The sequence below is a fragment of the Phyllostomus discolor genome, chromosome 10 (genome assembly GCF_004126475.2).
Source record: "Phyllostomus discolor isolate MPI-MPIP mPhyDis1 chromosome 10, mPhyDis1.pri.v3, whole genome shotgun sequence".
Lineage (NCBI taxonomy): Eukaryota > Metazoa > Chordata > Mammalia > Chiroptera > Phyllostomidae > Phyllostomus > Phyllostomus discolor.
This window is the reverse complement of record NC_040912.2, coordinates 50,233,750-50,252,790: the sequence shown is the minus strand read 5'-3', so window position 1 is coordinate 50,252,790 and position 19,041 is coordinate 50,233,750. Positions and strand designations below refer to the sequence as shown.

General features: G+C 38.8%; 1 protein-coding gene across 3 annotated transcripts in view; it reads left to right on the top strand.

Moving 5' to 3' along the window:
* LAMB4 (laminin subunit beta 4) overlaps positions 1–18,215 on the top strand; it is a 119,856-nt gene extending 101,641 nt beyond the window's left edge. For 2 of the 3 annotated variants that reach the window (XM_036010789.1, XM_036010790.1), the window contains exons 31-35: positions 4,728–4,935; positions 6,490–6,628; positions 9,094–9,267; positions 13,034–13,187; positions 17,651–18,215. In XM_036010789.1, coding sequence (XP_035866682.1) covers positions 4,728–4,935; positions 6,490–6,628; positions 9,094–9,267; positions 13,034–13,187; positions 17,651–17,784 — 809 coding nt within the window. In that variant the 3' untranslated portion in view covers positions 17,785–18,215. The remainder of the gene's footprint in view (positions 1–4,727; positions 4,936–6,489; positions 6,629–9,093; positions 9,268–13,033; positions 13,188–17,650) is intronic. The other variant, XM_036010791.1, reaches the window with a different exon arrangement.
* The last annotated feature ends 826 nt before the right edge of the window (positions 18,216–19,041 follow it).

Genomic DNA, 19,041 nt, shown 5'->3' with positions numbered 1-19,041 from the left:
ACCCCTTGATTTAAAATTTCTTAATGAAATAATCCCAAAATATTAACTCTGTACCCAAAAATGAGATTAATTTATTAATAAATATTAGAATTTAGTCAAAAGGATGAACTTGGTGTTTAAAATTATTTTTCTAAAAATGGAAAAGTTCAACATGATGCCTATATCAGTTTCTCTCTTGTTAGGGTTCCATAATTTTCTCTGTTGATGGAATATACAAATGAAGGTATGCCAAATTTTGGTTAATGTATCAAACATCATAGTGAGGTAGCATCTCAAATATTGGTTATTAAATATTATTGACTATTTCCCAAATCTCATATTATGCTCTCTGGCTGACCAAAAGGAACTATTTAATTCACTATTATTATACATTATTTTACTCATAAACTTATTCCTTATTATGCCTAATTTTGGGAGAGTCTTATTTTAAACTCAGAGAATTATTAGTTAAGATAAAAATCAAATATTACAGCTGGAAATTAACATGGAGTCTTATTATCAAATGATGCGGTTTGGATACAATATTATAGAAAATTATTTTCAAGAGGCTTTGTTTTTCATAGTCATCTTCCAAATTCAACAATTTAACAGTCTGCACATGAACTGACAGTTGGGATATCTGTTACATTCTGTGTAATCACTTCATTAATCTGTTTAATATTTATAAGAGACCCCTGTGGCCAAACAAGTATTTTTTCCATCTCAGTGATTCTAGAAATTGTATTAGCAGCTTCTAGCCCTGATTTTCATGGTAAGAAAAAAATTAGGCAGTAAACAGGGTCAATAAAAATGACCAAAATAATCAGTAAAAATGAATGGAGTTGGGATCAGCCTACTGAACATTTTGTTTGTTCAAAAGCAAATTTTCAATGAGTTAGGAAGTGGTTGGAGGAGGAACGTGTTAGCTATTTCTGCACATACCAGCTGATGTGACACAAATGAAAACTGCTAGACCACTTGTGTGAAAATGGTGCAACAGGTCCCAGTAGACTGTTGCTTTCCACCTAGTTCACTGGGTCATAGAGTTTATTCCCATAGTAGTCCTATTTCTTGTTGCTACTGAATACAATTTTCACTTTAATTAATCTAAAGAATTGAAAAAAAATGTGTCCAGATTGTTATAGCAAAAAGTAGACTAGGCCAAGAGAAAAATCCTATTCTATAAAGGAAAATTCTCTGGTCAAATTCTAAGACCCTGGGTCACCAGGAAGCAGTGGCTTTCACCACCCATTTCTCACTTTTCCTTGCTGTAAAGCCCAAATAAAGCCATCATTAGAATGTATGGCGGCCCCACTATTCAATTCTCCTTTGACCATTTTAATATTTTCCTTGTGATCTGAATTCCTTATGAACTAAGTTATGTGTCATTTCTCCTGCAGTTTCATATAAAAAAGTTGAACTTATGATCTCATAATAAATGCCAATAAATCTGTGATGACTGAATATGTGGTTAAGATTAAATTATGTTTTATTAGAATATTTTACAAAGAGAATTACTATTTTTAAAGAGCCAACTCCCTGATTGCATTTAAAATATGGCTTTAATGTATTCATAAAAATGCTTTTCACATTTTTCCAAACATATTACAGGAAGTAAAATATTCTTTTTATAGAAAACAAAATAGCTAAAGCAAAAATGATTACAAAAGTGATATATACTCATATCATGCTGCTTAAATGAAAACATCTCTGGCTCCCACTGCCTCCTGATCAAAGTCCAAGTTACTTCTGGGATGTCTGTGATCAGCTCCCAGCATTTCCAAAACTCCACTCCTCCAATTTTAGACACCCTGCTCTCCCACCAAGAGTGAGTTGTGAACTGTTTCTTGTGAGCTTTCATTTTCTGCGGTTCCCTCATCTTAGAATGCCTTTCATCCTTTCCCTCTCCCCAATTCTTCACAAGCTTCATCCATGCTGTCCTCCAAGGCCCAGTTTAAATGTCTTTTCAAAATTTTTCCTGAAGTATTTCCTCCTCCCTCTGGATCCCACATCATTTTGTCTTGCATTCATCTCTTCTGCTCTTATATGATCAGTTTTTATGTAGAATGACTTATACTTCCCCACAGACAGTAAACCCCTTCAGGATCAGATCTGTATCTAATTAATAATCTCCAACTATCCCCCTTGTGCCTCAATAAGGAGCCAGACAGTGATGAAGAGTTGTTACCCCAAACACTAACAATCCACCTTCCACTTTAGTGCTCAAAGAGGGCCAGTTTTATTCTTCTGAAAAGTAGAGCATAGATGTATATGACAGTTTCTTTTTTTAAAGTATATTTTATTGATTAGGTTATTACAGTTGTCTTATTTTTTTCTCCCCTTCATCCCAATCTGTCCTGCACTCCCCCTCCCTCCAGCATTCTCCTCCACTTAGTTCATGTCCATGGGTTATACATATAAGTTCTTTGGCTTCTACATTTCCTATACTATTCTTAACATCCCCTGTCTATTTTGTACCTACCAATTATGCTTCTTATTCCCTGTACCTTTTCCCCTATTCTATGTCTATCCCCACCCCACTGATAACCCTCCATGTGATCTTCATTTCTGTGAATCTGTTCTTGTTCCAGTTGTTTGCTTAGTTTTTTTTTTTCTTTAGGTTTGGCTGTTGATAGTTGTGAGTTTGTTGTCATTTTACTATTCATAATTTTGATCTTCTTTTTCTTAGATAAGTCCCTTTAACATTTCATATAATAAGGCTTTGGTGATGATGAACTCCTTTGACTTTACCTTGTCTGGGAAGCATTTTATCTGCCCTTCCATTCTAAATGATAGCTTTGATGGACAGAGTAATTTTGGATATAGGTCCTTCTTTTTCATGACTTTGAATTCTTCTTGCCAGACCCTTCTTGTCTGCAAGATTTCTTTTGAGAAATCAGCTGATAGTCTTATGGGAACTTCTTTGTAGGTAGTTCACTATCTCTTTTTCTTCTGCTGCTTTTAAGATCCTCTCCTTCTCTTTCATCTTGGGTAATGTAATTATGATGTGCCTTGGTGTGTGCTTCCTTGAGTCCAACTTTGGGACTCTCTGAGCTTCCTGGACTTGCATGTCTATTCCTTCATTAAAGCTAATGAAATTTTCCTTCATTATTTTTTGAAATATATTTTCAATTTCTTGCTCTTCCTCTTTTCCTTCTAGCACCCTTATGATTCAGATGTTGGGACATTTAAAGTTGTCTGGGAGGTTCCTAAGCCACTCCTCATTTTCTTGAATGCTTATTTTTTCATTCTGTTCTGGTTGAATGTTTATTTCTTCCTTTTGTTTCAAATTGTTGCTTTGAGTCCCAGTTTTCTTCCCTTTACTGTTGGTTCCTTGTGTATTTTGCTGTATTTCACTTTATATAGCCTTTGCTTCTTCCTTTATTTTGCGTTCATACTCAGTCATTTTTGTGAGCATCCTGATTACCAGTGTTTTGAATTCTGCATCTGATAGCTTGGCTATCTCCTTGTCATTAAGTTCTTTTTCTGGAGCTTTGTCTGTTCTTTCATTTGGGTCATATTTCTTTGTCTCTCTACTCCTGTTATGTTGTAAGGGGAGGAGACTTAAGTATTCATCAGGGTGGGGTAACCCACTTTGCTTTGTTGTGGTGCTGTATGTGGGGGAGGGACCCGAGGGGGAACAATGCCACTTGCTCGGCTCTCACCCACTTTCAGTCACTTCCCCCACTACCCACAAGTGAATTGAGCTCTTCTGGTGCTTATTTCCAGGTGAATGGGTTCACAGTGTACATTTTAGGACCCTGTGGGCTCATCCAACAGACTCTGCTGTGAGACTGGCAGTTTCTCCCACCACTACAACCTCCAAAGGTTTTTACAACCAGAGGTTTTTGAGGTTTTAGTTTCCTAGGTTGGAATTCCAGGTTTTGCAGCCTGCCTCACTCCCCAGTTGTTCCTCCCGGTTTATCAGAATGCAAATGTCAGACCACCCAGTCCACCAGCTGCCACTTTGTTACTGGTCCTCTCCTCTCCAGCTGCCATCTGCATCCCTTCCACCAGTCTAGATGAATGTTTCTTCTTTAACTTCTTGGTTGTCAGATTTCCATACAGTTAAATTTTCTGGCAGTTCTTGTGGGGTTTTGTATTTAAGTTGGTTTTTTTTTGTTTGTATAAGGGAGCAAAGCATGTCTGCCTACACCTCCATCTTGGCCGTAAATCCCATAACAGTTTCTTTATATGTCATTCACATGTACTTTACTCTGTATTGTCACATTCCCTTTCCAAAATAGGCCTTTGAGTAGTGGCATCAGATATAATTACCCAATTATGCAAATGAGCAAAAATTGTGAGCCTTCTTAATGCCATGGAGAATTAGAATCAAGTTTTGTTGGGTCCGAACCCAACGATTCTCCATGGTCTCATTCGTTGTGTTTAAATCTTAATGACAGGCCTCTAAACATTTTAACTGCTTTTGACTCAGTGGTTATAATAATCAGTATTTGCTAGGATATTTTGGAGAACATAAGCAATATTCAAAGTCAGTAGTTTTTGTACTTTTCTAACAATCACTTGTGCAACACGTATTTAGCCCTATATTAGCAGTATTTCTTTCTGAGCAAAGGGTAAATGAAGCATGAAGAAGAGTCTATGCACCATATATAATCTATTTTAGGGACACACAATCAAATGCAAGTGTGGTTGACTGACTTAGAGTTCATTGTTGCTATACTTAAAAGATACAGGATTTGATAAGGAGATATAATGACTTTAAACCCACCTTTTTATTTAAGAGGAAAATGTGCCTCCAGAGGACATAGAAAAGGTTGCAAATCATGTACTTGACATCCACCTGCCAATAACACCACAAAACCTAACCCACGAACTTGACAAAATGCAGAAATTTATGCAACTTGGTGAGAACTATGGGACAGATGAAGACGAACTAAATAATGCAGCAAATGAAGCACAGAAAATTTTGGTGAAGGCAAAAGCAGCTGAGTAAGTACCATACTAATATTCTCATCTCACTCAAATGGGCCAGGTGCTAAAAGGTCATCTAAAAAATATTTGCCTACAAATCTATAGCATTCAAATGAAATTACCTTCCAATAATTTGGTGCCCAAACTGAGGTCTAAGCTGTCTGTAGAGGGGCCCGAGGAAGCTGAGAGATCGGGAGGCAGTATGTGAGGATCTTTGCTTCCCATTTTCCTTAGATGCAAAGGCCTTCCCGGCAATCTGCTACCTCTTCATAACAATATATGCCAATAAATGCCATGTACTAATTATATGCCAATCTCTTAACAAATGGTGGAAATATCAGAGTATTTTTCCCTTCTTGTGTACCTATTTTTTATAACTTCTAAATTTACAATAATAAGCAGTACTTTGAATATTTAAATTTAAAAAAGACTATAATAAAAGGATATGATGTTGACTTAGTCGAGCAAAAAGGAAAAGTTATCTTGCTGTTTTATGCACATGAGGTGCTATGGGTCAGGGTCATAGGGTTGGTGGATGGTGGCAATATTGCCAGCATCTACCACCATCTGGATGCCCTGCAGGCTAGAGACCTGAGCTGCCCTCATTGTCTCTTGATCGGCTTCTATAAGTGTACCAGACTCAGCTGTAAGGCCAACCCCTTTTTAATATTTTAATATTTAAAACTAGGAATATCAATAGGGTCAGCAGGAAATCTGCATCTGATAGCTTGTACCTTCCTCTCTATTTTGCTACAAACCTAAAACTGGTCTTAAAAGTAAAATCTTCTCTTTGTTTTTATTTTTTATAAGAGATTACCACTGGGAAGAGAGAGGTTGAGTTGGATAAGGAAGGGAAGTTGTGCAATTTAGCTATTTTGCTCTGGGCACAAGCATTTCTAATTATTCTTCTGAAAGGTCTGTCTGATATTTCACTTACTTGGTGCATTCTTCCAAAGGTGGTTGTGAGCCCATAAATCTAAGTAGCTGGTGAATGTTCACTTGAGGTGAGCTCATTTCTATAAAATCGCCTATCACTTGGAATGCTTGTGATTTTAACCTCTGACTGGGCCCCTGGGCAGCTGGAATGTCAGTGAAGCTTAAATAAACCTGTATAAACACAGCCTGGAAATGCAGGGCCTTTAGTTCTCTCTTTGCTCTCTGTGGAGCCTCTTGACTCTCTCACTTCCACTCCAGTAAAGACTCAGAAACTGTTGCTTAAGTTTGAGAAATTACAGAACTGGAATTGACCGTGATAGCTGTGTGTTTGAAGCTTGGCAGTTATATCCCCCAAACCTCTCTGCTTATGACAAATTAAGAAGAGATGAGACCTGTATCCTTGATGTCCGTATCTAGTGAAACTTTTTCTGCACATGCATAGATGCATGTTTTTATTGGCATTTAATGTGACCATTTCTCAAAATGAAGACTTCAGCACTTTGCCTTACTTAAGAGTTTTAACTTACTTTATGAATAATTCAGTGAATTTTTTGGTTGAGTCAAATGAGTTCTCAAGGTGAAATAAATGAATAATTGCATATTTATCTAATCTGATGTATTAATATTTTACCTTAGAAAAGCAGCAAATGTTCTATCAAATCTTGACAAAACATTGAATAAGTTGAAACAAGTTCAAGTCACTCACAGACGGGCAAATTCTACTACCACACAGCTGACTGCCGAGATAACAAAAATAAAAAAGAATGTCCTGCAGGTATTCCTCTTTTTTCTTTGAAGCTAACCTGAAGTTGGTTTTGAGTATGGAGACAGCCTAGTTTTTACATATGCCAATGTCATGCGTGCCTTACCTGTCTGGTGGGATTATTGTAAGGATAAAATGAGCTCTCCCAGTCTCATTTCACGTCATTGTTGACCAATCCTGGGGATAAAGCACATGCTACCACAGCTTATAAGTGAGAAAACGGAGACTCCAGGAGGTTAAGTGACTTGCCTAAGGCCACACAGATGATTAAATGTAGATCTGAGGTCAGAGTTGACCCCTTTTGATACCAGGGAGAGTAATAGACCCTTTAAAGCTCACAAACCAAAGAAATAAAGTTAATTGTTGCCAGGTGTTCATAACTAAATGTGCATAAAATCTCATCTGAGTATCCTAAGACTGAAAGAATATCCTCCCTAAAAAAAAGTGTTACATCCAGAGTTTGAAAGGAGCAACATGACCATGTAACACACGTGGTGGATCCAGGAGAGGAGGCCTGGCAGTTGGAGAGCAGGACAGCACCTAGTCCCAGGGTGTGTGAAGTCTCTTTCTCCAAGCTCCATCCCTAGCTCACCCCCTTCCTCACAGACTGCAGGTTACTCAGCTGTGCTTTATAGCTCCAAATGCATGTATCTTGAAAAGAAGCAGAGAGCAGCAGAACAGGAAGAAGTGTACCAGGAAATCAAAGGGTTGCATATGAAGAGGCTGCATACATAGAGTAGCAAAAGAATTAAGGCCTCTGGGTTTTCTTCCTTCTGGGCATATTCTCTGAAACAGGGGTTGACAAAATATAGCTCCTGGGCCAAATAGGCACACCTACTGTTTCTGCCTCTAAAGTCACAGTTTTTTTTGGAATTCAGCCACATATTGTTTATGACTATTTTCATGCTACAATGGCACAGAGTTGAATAGTTGCAATAGAGACTTTATGGATTAGAAAGTGTGAAATATTTACTATCTGACCCTTTACAAAAAAAGTTGCAGATTCCTGCTCTAGAAAAATTCTGACATATGCTCAAGGGCACAGGGAGGGACTTCAATTTCTACAATGTGGTGGACCAGTATCCTCAATGAACTTTCTTCCTAGCAGGAAAATAAAAATCAAAATGTTAGATGAGATATTTGAAAAAAATTTTAAATGCATAGCTGAATTAGTAAGAAACAGAGGAAATGTTCAGATGCCAAAAAAGACAGGAAAGCATGAATCCAGAAAGGTAATTAAGCATGACCCTGAAGGCAGAGGACATCTGCTAATCTCAGAGCTGTATCAGAGCTGTTAGTTTAATGGTCACTGCGCATAACAGACAGAAAATGAAGCAAGTAGGGAGTGAGACCCCTGTATAGAGCTGGGACATCAAAAGGCAAAATTTTCAGTGAAATGTTAAACCATGACACACACACACACACACACACACACACACACACACAGAGTGACAGAGGCAGAGAGAGAGAGACAGAGAAAAAGAGGGACACTTGCCTCTTGCCTCAGGTGGAGGGGGAAAGCCTTCACTAAGAATTGTTAGCCACAAGCTAGCTCTCATACCTAGGGGCTAGGACTCATACCTACCTGGGTGGCATGAAAACCCAAAGCTAAAAATGTCATTTAAACTGGTTCTGGATTGGTAGTGTCCTCAGATGCCTGACAGAGGCAGACAGAAAATCCCTTCCAAAGAAATGCACCCTAAAACCAAGCCTCAAAGAATTTGCCCAAAACATATAAGGAAACAAACTGCCTTAAACAAGACAGAAAACAACAGAAGCAAAATGTAACAGACCACAGCTATTTTTATTATTGTATACTGAATACAAAGTAAGAACATTTACTCTACTTAGGAAAAGAAAAAAAACATTATGGCTAAAAAATAAAAGACAACAGATAACAAGTGACAATTTAGATACGAGAAATATTTAAACAGGACTTCTAGCTGTGACAGATATAGTCATTAATATTTGTAAGAAGAAAAATTAGAAGCCACCTGCATCAACAGGAAGATAATTAGAAAACAAATAGAGTAAAATAATGATATATTTGTGTAAAGATAAAAGTAGGGAATACTGTATATCATCAGGAATACCTCATAGGAACACAGTGAGAAGCATACGGAAGAATATGGAGTGACAAGTGTCAGACACAGGGTAGTGGCTGTCTTTAAGGAGGGAGAGGAGGCCCGAAGGGGAGCAGTACATTGAGGAACTCAGCTGGTTGGCCACGCTTTATTTTTAAACTGGCCAATGAGTATGTGGGTGTGCATTGTATTTTCTTTTGACCCTTCTCTATGTCTGAAGTATTTTATCCTAACATTTTTCTTTTGTAAATGGAACAGAGAAATTAAAGGGATGAGATTCCTTCCCTTTACATCTAGCTTTTTTTCTGAGGGGTAATTACATCATTTATTTTTTTGTTTGTTTCTTGTTACATAAAGAGACTTTCTCCTCTCTGGTCTTTAAATCAACAACAGACTGAAAATCAAGCCAAGGAGACTAAGAATGAACTGGATGTAGCAGAGCAGCAGTCGGCTCTGGAAGATGAACGCTCCCGGCTGCAGATCAAGTTACAAAGGAATCAAGAGCAAGCCATCCTTGCAGAAGCTCAGGCTGAATCGGCCAGAGGCCAGGCTGGGGGCCTTGAGAAGGTCATTAGTTCTACCACTGTCACCAAGAGCAAATCATGCTTCGAAAGCCAATCCTCTAACCCCAGATTTTTGTGCCATTTCTCAGTACTTCCTGTGGTGGTGCTGGGCCATGCTCAGTGGTGTATATTCGTAGGGGATCCCCATGGGCATGAAGCCAGAGAGGGCCGCCTTCCGGGAAGGCAGAAGTCCTCTGGACAAAGCACGTCAGAGTGTTTACACCCCGTCTACTTATGCTCGTATTCCTAGTCAAATCTTTCATGAACATCCAAACTCTCACAATCTATGTCACTGTATTTGTCTTTTAATTAAATCATATAACATATAAGGAAAATAAGAAGTGAAAGTCACCTGCCAGAGTATAAATGAAGTTACAAAAATCAGAGTTAATTAAACAGTTGTGGAAAGTGGCCCATTAATTTATTTTTTAAATATATTTTATTGATTATGCTATTACAGTTTTCCCAATTTTCTCCCTTTATCCTTCACCACCCTGCATCCCGCAACCCTCCAGCATCCTCCTCCTTTAGTTCATGTCCATGGATTGTACATATAATTCTTTGAATTCTGTTTCCTATACTATTTTTGACCTCTCCCCATCTATTTTATGCCTACTAATTGTGCTTCTTATTCCCTGTACCTTTTCCCTCCTATTCTCCCCCCACCACTGAAAACCCTCCATGTGATGTCCATTTCTCTGATTCTGTTCCTGTTCTAGTTGTTTGCTTAGTTTTTGCTTTCATTGTTTTTCTTTTTTTAAGTTCATTTGTTGACAGTTGTGAGTGTGTTGTCATTTTACTGTTTATAGTTTTTGATCTTCAATTTCTTAGATAATTCCCTTTAACATTTCATATAATAAGGCCTTGGTGATGACAAACTCCTTTAACTTGACCTTATCTGAGAAGCTTTGCTGGACAGAGCAATCTTGGATGTAGGTCCTTGCCTTTCATGACTTGGAATACTTCTTTCCAGCCCCTTCTTGCCTATAAGATTTCTTTTGAGAAATCAGCTGATAGTCTTATGGGGACTCCTTTGTAGGTAACTCTCTCCTTTCCTCTTGCTGCTTTTAAGATTCTCTCTTTATCTTAAATCTTGGGTAACTTAATGATGATGTGCCTTGGTGTGTTCTTCTTTGGGTCCAACTTCTTTGGGACTCTCTGGGTTTCCTGAACTTCCTGGAAGTCTATTTCCTTTGCCAGATCGGGGAAGTTTTCCTTCCTTATTTGTACAAATAAGTTTTCAATTTCTTTCTCTTGTTCTTCTCCTTCTGGCACCCCTATAATTTGGATATTGGAACGTTTAAAGCTGTTCCAGAGGTTCCTAAACTCTCTTAATTTTTTTTTTGAATTCTTGTTTCTTCATTCTGTTCCAGCTGGATGATTGTTTCTTCATTTCATTCCAAATCATTGATTTGAGTCCTGGTTTCCTTCCTGTCACTGTTGGTTCCCTAAATATTTTGCTTTATTTCACTTTGGATATATTTCATTTGCTCTTTCTTTCTGCAACCAAGCTCAATCAGTTCTGTGAATATTTTGATTACCAGGACTTTAAACTTCCATCAGATAGGTTAGCTATCTCTTCATTGCTTAGCTCTCTTTCTGGAGTTTTGCTCTGTTCTTTCATTTGGGCCCTATTTCTTTTTCTCCATGTACCTGTTAAGTTGTAAGGGGGCAGGGCCCTAGGTATTCACCAGGTCAGGGTAACCCTCCTTGCTCCCAGTCAGCATTGCCTGTGGGGGAGGGGCCAGAGAGGGAACAGTGCAGCTCACCTGCTCAGCTCTAGTGCACTTTTCAACTCATGTTATACTGGGAGTTTCTCCCACTGTAGCCACTCCTGCCATAGTCCATAGTCAGCTCTGAGTCTCAGTTTCCCGTTGAGCCAGCCTCACCGGCACAGTCCCAGCCTCACCCAGGTTTCTCTCAGCTGGCCCCACCCTTGTGAACTGCCGCCTCATGGTGGCTCTTACTGGTCTGGTTGGTTTAGTTGACTGTTTAATTCCTTGGTTGTCACAGTTTCACACAATTTGATTTTCTGGTGCTTATTGATTTTAGATTGGTTATTATCCTCCCCCATGCCTCCATCTTGGCCAGAATTCTCGCCCATTAATTTAGAATGCTGAAAGAATTTAGCAACTCATTTACTTAGCAGGATCTCTGGTTAGTAGCATTAATATGGTAGCTTAAAGAAAAGAAAAATGTTAAAGCATCTTTACAATTGACCTATCATTTTGTTTTCAGTCCATCATGTGCTGGGTAAAGTTTCTACTGATGTGGAATTTGAGAGCATTTTCTATGGAACAGAGGTTAAGAAAGTGTTCCCTGTCCACCACCCTCTTCCCACTTCCATATTCCATAAAGGTCTGGCCTTTATTCCTCTATTTAACACACAAAGTTGTCAACCACACAGACACCAAAGATTTCTGTGGGGGGACTCCAACTGCAGAGCCCCCCCTCCCCTGGCCACCATGGATGAGAATAATTCTACCAAGACACAATCTGCTTTGGGGAGGAAAAGTGGCTGATCTCTCAAAGGAGAAGGACCAGGAGCCTTTTCCTCAATGAGCTTTTATTGGGTTCAATTGCACAGGAATACAGGTAAAGCTCATCAATCAAACAATAGATAACATTGAAAGAACTATGAGGACTTATTCTGAGTGAGGGCAAGTTAGCTAAATGGCCATAAAACTTTGGGAAACAAACTCATTTCATGTTCGGACCCTTATCAGAAAATTGAGGGCATTCTTAGCAAAGCAGGTTTCACAGGATTTTATGCATTCTTTCTTAGGCCTGATCATCCTGGGGAACCTCCCATTCCTGCCCAGGGCTTCGACATTTGCCCCAGGGCTCACCACCCTCCAGCATTGTTTCAGGCTTAAGTCAGGCAGGGGAAGTAACGCAGCCAAGAGACTAGGAGACTTCTTACAGACAAAATGAGGACTCAGGCTATGTCAAAGCCAAGGGGTGAGGGTCTATCACCCTCTTTTTCTATAGTCCCCCAAATCCTCCCCTGAGGACCCCTTCTCGAACACGCCTATCTTAGGTCATCCCTCCCTTGAGGAATCTTACCTGTCATTGGCTAACCAGTCATCCGTCCGGGGCCAAGCAGGGTGAAGTAAAGGGAACAGAGGCAGTGCCCCTGCCAGGAAGATAAGCTTTGTCTCCTTAGTGGCGTAGGGTCCCAAGGTCTCTTACTCAGCCTTAGCCTGGGGATTACAGCTTCTGAAACCAGGCAGGGAGGTTCCCAACAGATTTCCATTCTAACTCTGAGGGAGATCTTCATATTAACACTTCTACTTTCCTTCCTGCATCCCTTTCTACCTCACTTCTCTCTCACCTTTTTGCCAACCCACTAATGTATCCTCACTGCCTCTGAATCTTCACGGCTCACTCTGTTCAGCATCTTGCACTTGCAACTGTTCCCTCAGCTGGAGACTTGTCAGAGGCAAGACGGCATCATTCTGTCCTCTGTATCTCTCACCTTAGTGTAGTTCAGGACAAACAATCGGTACCTTGTAAATACTTGCACTAAAATGGAATAATGATTGATATTTTGTAACAAAGTTTTATTTTTAATTAACTAAAGCTAAGATTGTTTTTAACCTGAAAAAAATTCAAATAAAAGCCCTGTTGGAACTATCAGAGTAACTCAAGCATATTGACTGGATTAAGGTTTCCTCATACTCCTTTTATGAACAGTATCAGATAAATATCATGTATGTACACATGCTTTATAAGTATTTTCTGATGAAGGGAGTATTGCTCTGTTACAGGAGTTTGTTGAGCTAAAGAATCAATATGCTATTCTTCACCATAAGACAAGTGCGACAGGACTGACAAAGGAGACAATTGCAAAAGTGAAACAGCTAAAAGATGCAGCAGAGAAACTGGCTGGAGATACAGCAGACAAGATGAGAAGAATAACAGGTATCTCTTCTCTTTTCCAGTTTTACTGAGGCATAATTGACAAATAGAATTGTATGTATTTAAACTGTACAATGTGCCGATTTCCTAGACATGTACATCGTGAAATTATTACCATAACTAAGTTAGGACATCTATCAACTCACATGATTCCTTCCTTCTTTTTGCTAACTTTGAAAATGCTTAAGATCCACTCACATGCATGATACAATATTATTAACTATCATCAGCACCCTGCTGTGCAATAGATCCTCAGAACTTACTCATCTGACCCTTTGACCAGCATCTCCCCATTTCGCCCACCCCCCAGCCGTGGCAGCCACTATTCCACTCCACTCTCTGTTTCTGTGAATTCAACTCTTTTTTTTTTTTAAAGAGTGAGATCATATAGTATTTGTCTTTTTCTGTCTGGCTTATTTTACTTACTATAATGTCCTCCAGGTTTATCCATGTTGTTGCAAATGGCTGAAATATATATACATACATAAAATATGATAATGTATGTTATATATGTATTATATGTAAAACATAATTTTCTTTATCCATCTGTCCATTGACAGACATGCAGGTTGTCCCCATTCCTTGTATATTGTGAACAATGCTGCAATGAACACGGGGTGCAGATATCTCTTCAAGACACAGATTTAGTTTTCTTTTAATAAACAGCCAGAAATGAGATTGCTGGGTCATATGGTAGCTTTATCTACTCTTTTACCCACTTCATCAGTTTAACAATAACACTGTCATCCTCCATCAGGAGGTAGAATTTGAATTTATCATTGACACACTTTAACCACATGAGTCCACTGAGGAGAAAGGAGGAATTGGGTTTGTGTGTTGGGGACTGCAAAGTAACAGGTCTCTTGCATGATTTTCCTTAAAAGTGTATTAATTAGCATCCACTCTGTGTTAATCAGAACAAACTGAGATTTACCTTTGGTCACCTTGAAACGCCCTTTTCTTAACCCAGTGGTTCTCACCCAGGGGTGATTTTATTCCCTCTCCTGGGGACAAAAATATCTGGACATTTCTGCTTGTCACAACTAGGGGGCACAACTAGCATCTAGTGACTGGAGGCTAAGGGTGCTGCTAAACACCCTGTCCTGCACAGGATATCCACCCCCTCCTCAGGACAAACGATTACTCTGCCCAAAGTCTCAATGGTACTGAGGCTGAGAACCCCTGGCATGACCTATGCTGCTTATTTTCTCCCTTGTGTGAATCACTCCTCTGGAGATAGTATAATCTATCTCCGAGCAAGGTCTGTGGATAGCAATCCAGAAGGAATAATATTCTGGACAAAGATTTTTATCAAAATGGAGGTGTTAATGCACACAAAGTGTGCCCACATAGAATGTGTATAATCAGAAAGTTTACTGGGTTTTTGCTTTACACAACTAATACTCACGATTTTTCTTGGCCATCACGATGTCCTCCCTAACTAACCTCCAAATCAACAAGAAATATTAAACAACGAGTGTCTAGGTTTACTTTTGGTTGTATGTATTATCTCCCAAAATTGTAAAATAATCATATTCCTTTGTAATATAAGTAACTCTGAAAACTTTTAAATAACCCAAATTCCTCACTTATAAATGCTTCTTTGTTATAAAGCAAGTCTTTGGCCTTACAACCACCCATATCCTCAGCATGACATGAAAATGCAACATTAGTGTGGGCCCATGCAAAGAAAAAGACATACCAATGGTTAACACTAGTTATCTCTGGGAAGGGGGAGAGTGAAGAGGAAAACACACTTTTTACATTTATACAATTGTTTAAAAGTAGTGAGCTTGTGGGTTTTTTTTTCATTTTCAATATTTTTTCTAATAATTTTAAAAAGGAGATACTAGGAAAGATTAAAAAGGACAAATATAATATTATTGCTTTTTAACCTTATACTCAGCTACATAGACAATACCATGAAAATCAGTTTCCATTATTCCCAGACCTGGATCCTTTCTATAAGAGCAAAACCACAGGGAGAATATTTTCTGTATATTTTATGTCAGGGTCCACATTGTTTCCACTTCTCCCCAGAGACTAAAGCTTTCACAGTCTTGAATTAGGTTGGGAGAGAAGTTTAAGTTCGGGAACTTCTCCTCAGAGAGGTCTCTGATAACACATTCCATTTTCCTCTTTACATGTTAAGGCTGTTTTTACAACTCAACAAATAGGAAAAACAGACATTGGTTTGGCCATCTCCCTGACTCTGCCACTTGCAAAGGGGCTGAACAAGAGCTGTGCTCTGTTCCCGTCAGTTAGGAAGAAATGTGTATGGAATCCTAGAGAACAGCCCTTACTTATCTTGGCAGAATCAAAGTTGAGAAAGTTGAGAGTGGGCCCCAGTCTGCAGCCAGGGCCCCTCCACAGAGCTTTGTCAGTCAGGGTCTCAGAAAGAAATTGAAACTGCACTTGGATGTAATTCTGGTTCATGTGTTTATAAGCGGAGTTATCTCAGTTACCTATCCAAGTAGCTGCATTCAGTGGTGGGTGATCTGGCAGGTCTGCCAGGGGCTGGGCTTGGCTGAGAAGCTGGATCTCTCTCTCTGTGGGGTCTTTCACCCCAGGCTGCTTTGCAGCGTGCTCATTTGAGGGTTCTGTGAGAATGAGCACAGAAGCTCTCAGGCTCTTGAGGTCCTGCAACATCATTTCTTCTACTTTCTATTGGTTGAAATAATTTGCAAAGCCAGACCGGGTCTGGGGGGAAAGGATAAATAGTCTCCACTTCTTGATGAGAGAGACTACCAAGAATGCACAGGGATTAAAGGACACAAACAAGGTTCTGGAGGTTCCAGGGGACAGTGGCTGTGAGAAGCCTGTGGGAGCAGGGACAGCTGGCCTGTGAACCCTGGGATGGAAGAGGCCCACCTGCAGGAGCTGGAGCTGAGATGTAAAACTGACAGAACATGCTGCTCAACAGGGCAGCCCCTGCTTGCTCTCCCTGCCCTCCCACCACTTCTCAGCAGTGAAAGACAGCCAGAGGTCAGGGAGCCAGGTGAATTCATCCATGAAAGCCAGCTTCCCAGGACACAGAGCAGGGTGGAGAATGGATCTGGTGGGACAAAGCTCTAGTAAGTGACCAGATTCACCAAGTCTCCCTGTCAGGAATTCACTGACCATTTGTAAAGCCCACACCAGAGTTCTGTGCAGAGGACCCAGGCTCTAGCTGTGGCCACGACATGATTTTATATAAAAAAAAATAAAGTGAATTAAGCCTTTAAAAATGTTTTTAAATAAATAAAAAATAACCAGCACAATCTTGTTAACTTATGTAGTACAAACATAGGGGTCTTGTCTTTTTTTTACAAACACACTTCCAATCCTGAATCCCCTTTTCAATCCCAAATGACCTGTATTTGAAAGTTTCTAGTGACAAATGCTCACCGCCTTCCATAGCAGCTCTTTCCTCTTTGAACAGCTATGACTACTAGGAAGCTCTTTCTATTCAGACAAAATCTTCATGGAGCTTTCATCTGCTGGCTTCATTCTATTTCCTCAGACTGACCAAATAATAATAATCATAATAGCCAAAACAACAACAAAAATCCCCACATACTTACTCTGCTTTTCAGGCCCTCAAATACTTAAGAACAGCTATACCACATGCCCTGAATTTTCTCTCCTTTATATGAAAATCAGCAGTTAATTCAATTTTTGTTCACAGGACAGTTTCAGATTTCTGCACAATTCAAACACACGCTGTATGCTAGTGTGACAGTTACCCCCAATCAGATGAGTGTCTAGGTGTGGTCTAAGGGAGTACAGGGAATACAGACCTTCCTTCTTTCAGAGGTTCCACTTCAACCTAAAGCCAGTTTCTTTTCTAAAGGCTGCCTCACTGTTAACTGTAGCTCATCGTACCTCTCCCATCTACTACTCGGCAGTCTCCTTCTTACAGTTTAATAGAATTCCCAGATATTTGTTAACTGAAGAATGGATGGATGGATGGTGGATGGACGGAGTGAAGCCAGGAAAGACACCACTTTGCTCTCACTCTACAAAGACTCAATATTAGCAGAGGAGAACAAAGTGAAAATGTCAGTCCTTTTTACCAAAAGATTGGGAAACCCTAAAGTGAAAAACACATGTAACAAAGTAAACTTAAAATAGAAAGAACAAACCTATGGAAATATAGCACTTCACCAGATCCAGTCAAGGCTTGCCACCTGTCTCTTCATTTCTACTAAATTCTAACTAGCTATAGATGCTTTAGTAAATGCTTTTATATATAAAATGTTTTTTGGCAAAAATATCAATTTGTCTGCTCCAATTTATATGAAAATCTCGGGAAGTCTGATTAAAAGAAATGTTTTATCTATTGAGTCAAAACACAAAACTAAATATATCTTTAAGAGACATGGAAAACCCTGTGTTAGGTATCATGTGGGCATCCAGGAAGAATCTATCAAATGGAAATACATCATCTGCTTTATTTATTTATTTATTTATTTAATTTATTTTAGATTTAGAAAAGAAGATCCAAGATTTAAATCTAAGTAGACAAGAAAAAGCTGATCAACTGAAACAGCTGGAAGATCAAGTCATTGCCATTAAAAATGAAATTGTTGAGCAAGAAAATAAATATACAACCTGTTAGGCAGAGTTAAAGTGCAAAGGCCTGTGCCGTCGTGTCTCTGCTGCTTCCCTCCCCAGAGCCCTCTCCTTGCTGCACATCTGCTCAGTGTGGCCGGGGAGCAGAACTGGGCCCAGGAAAGCCCACTTCATATGGAATAGAAAAGGGGAAAAAAAGAGCTAGACTCTGGTTTCAGAAATCTTTCCTCTTGCCTTTCATAACTTAAAAATAATTAGTTATATATGACAAGTACAAATCTAAATAAGTATTCTATTTGCTAATAATTTCAGGCAAATGAACCTAGATGTTAAAATACATTGTCAGAGGTTGGGGGTGGGGGAGAAGGGGGAGTTACTAACCAACTGGCATAGAGATTCAATTAAGCCAGATCAATAAATTCTAGGGATCTGTGGTATATTATTATACGTATTGTTAACAATAGTATATTATACACTTAAAAATGTGTTAAGAGGGTAGATCTTGAGTTAAACGCTCTTACCATGATAAAATAAAAATAAATGCATTTAAATTAAGTTAAAATAAATCAATATGCCTAACACTAGAATGGAATAGATATGGATGGTATATGCTAGTGTTCCTGTGTTTTGTTTTTATTTGGATTTGCTTTATCTGTAAAACTGTTATTCTGTCCTGAATAAAATGCATACAATTCAAAATGTAACTTGTTTTTACACCTACTTTCCTACACATTTATTGTCTCAAACAAGGGCTTCTGTTTTCCCCAACAGTTAAAAACTAAATATTGAACTACTTTTGAGAATTTCTCTGCAAGCATTTCTGCTGTAAATATTCTACTTATTTTTAAAAGACTAGCAATTATGTCACTATTGTTTAGTATAAAAAATCAGATTGTCTCATATCAAATGGGTCTATGATTTCACACTAACTTTTTCGCATATATGATATATAAGAGGGTACATTGCTTCTGCTTACTATCCTTCAGTAGGATTATTTTAAGGGAATTTGACCCCACATTTTAAAATAAGAAATAATATGGATCAACACTGATGTGTGAAAGAGGAAAAGTCAATGGGACCGCTTCTAGTAAGGATTGATTCATAAAAAGTGGATATAAAAATTCTACAAAGGGTCTTTAGGATTATACATTAATATTAAATTTCCTAAAATGTAGATTATTAAAGAAAATTTGCAGTTCCCCTGGAGATTTTGAAAAATAGAATGAAACTTTTCTATAGGAAGGCTTACCCAGAACCCTCTTAAAGTATATTATTGTAATGTTCCATGTATCCGGCACTCAGA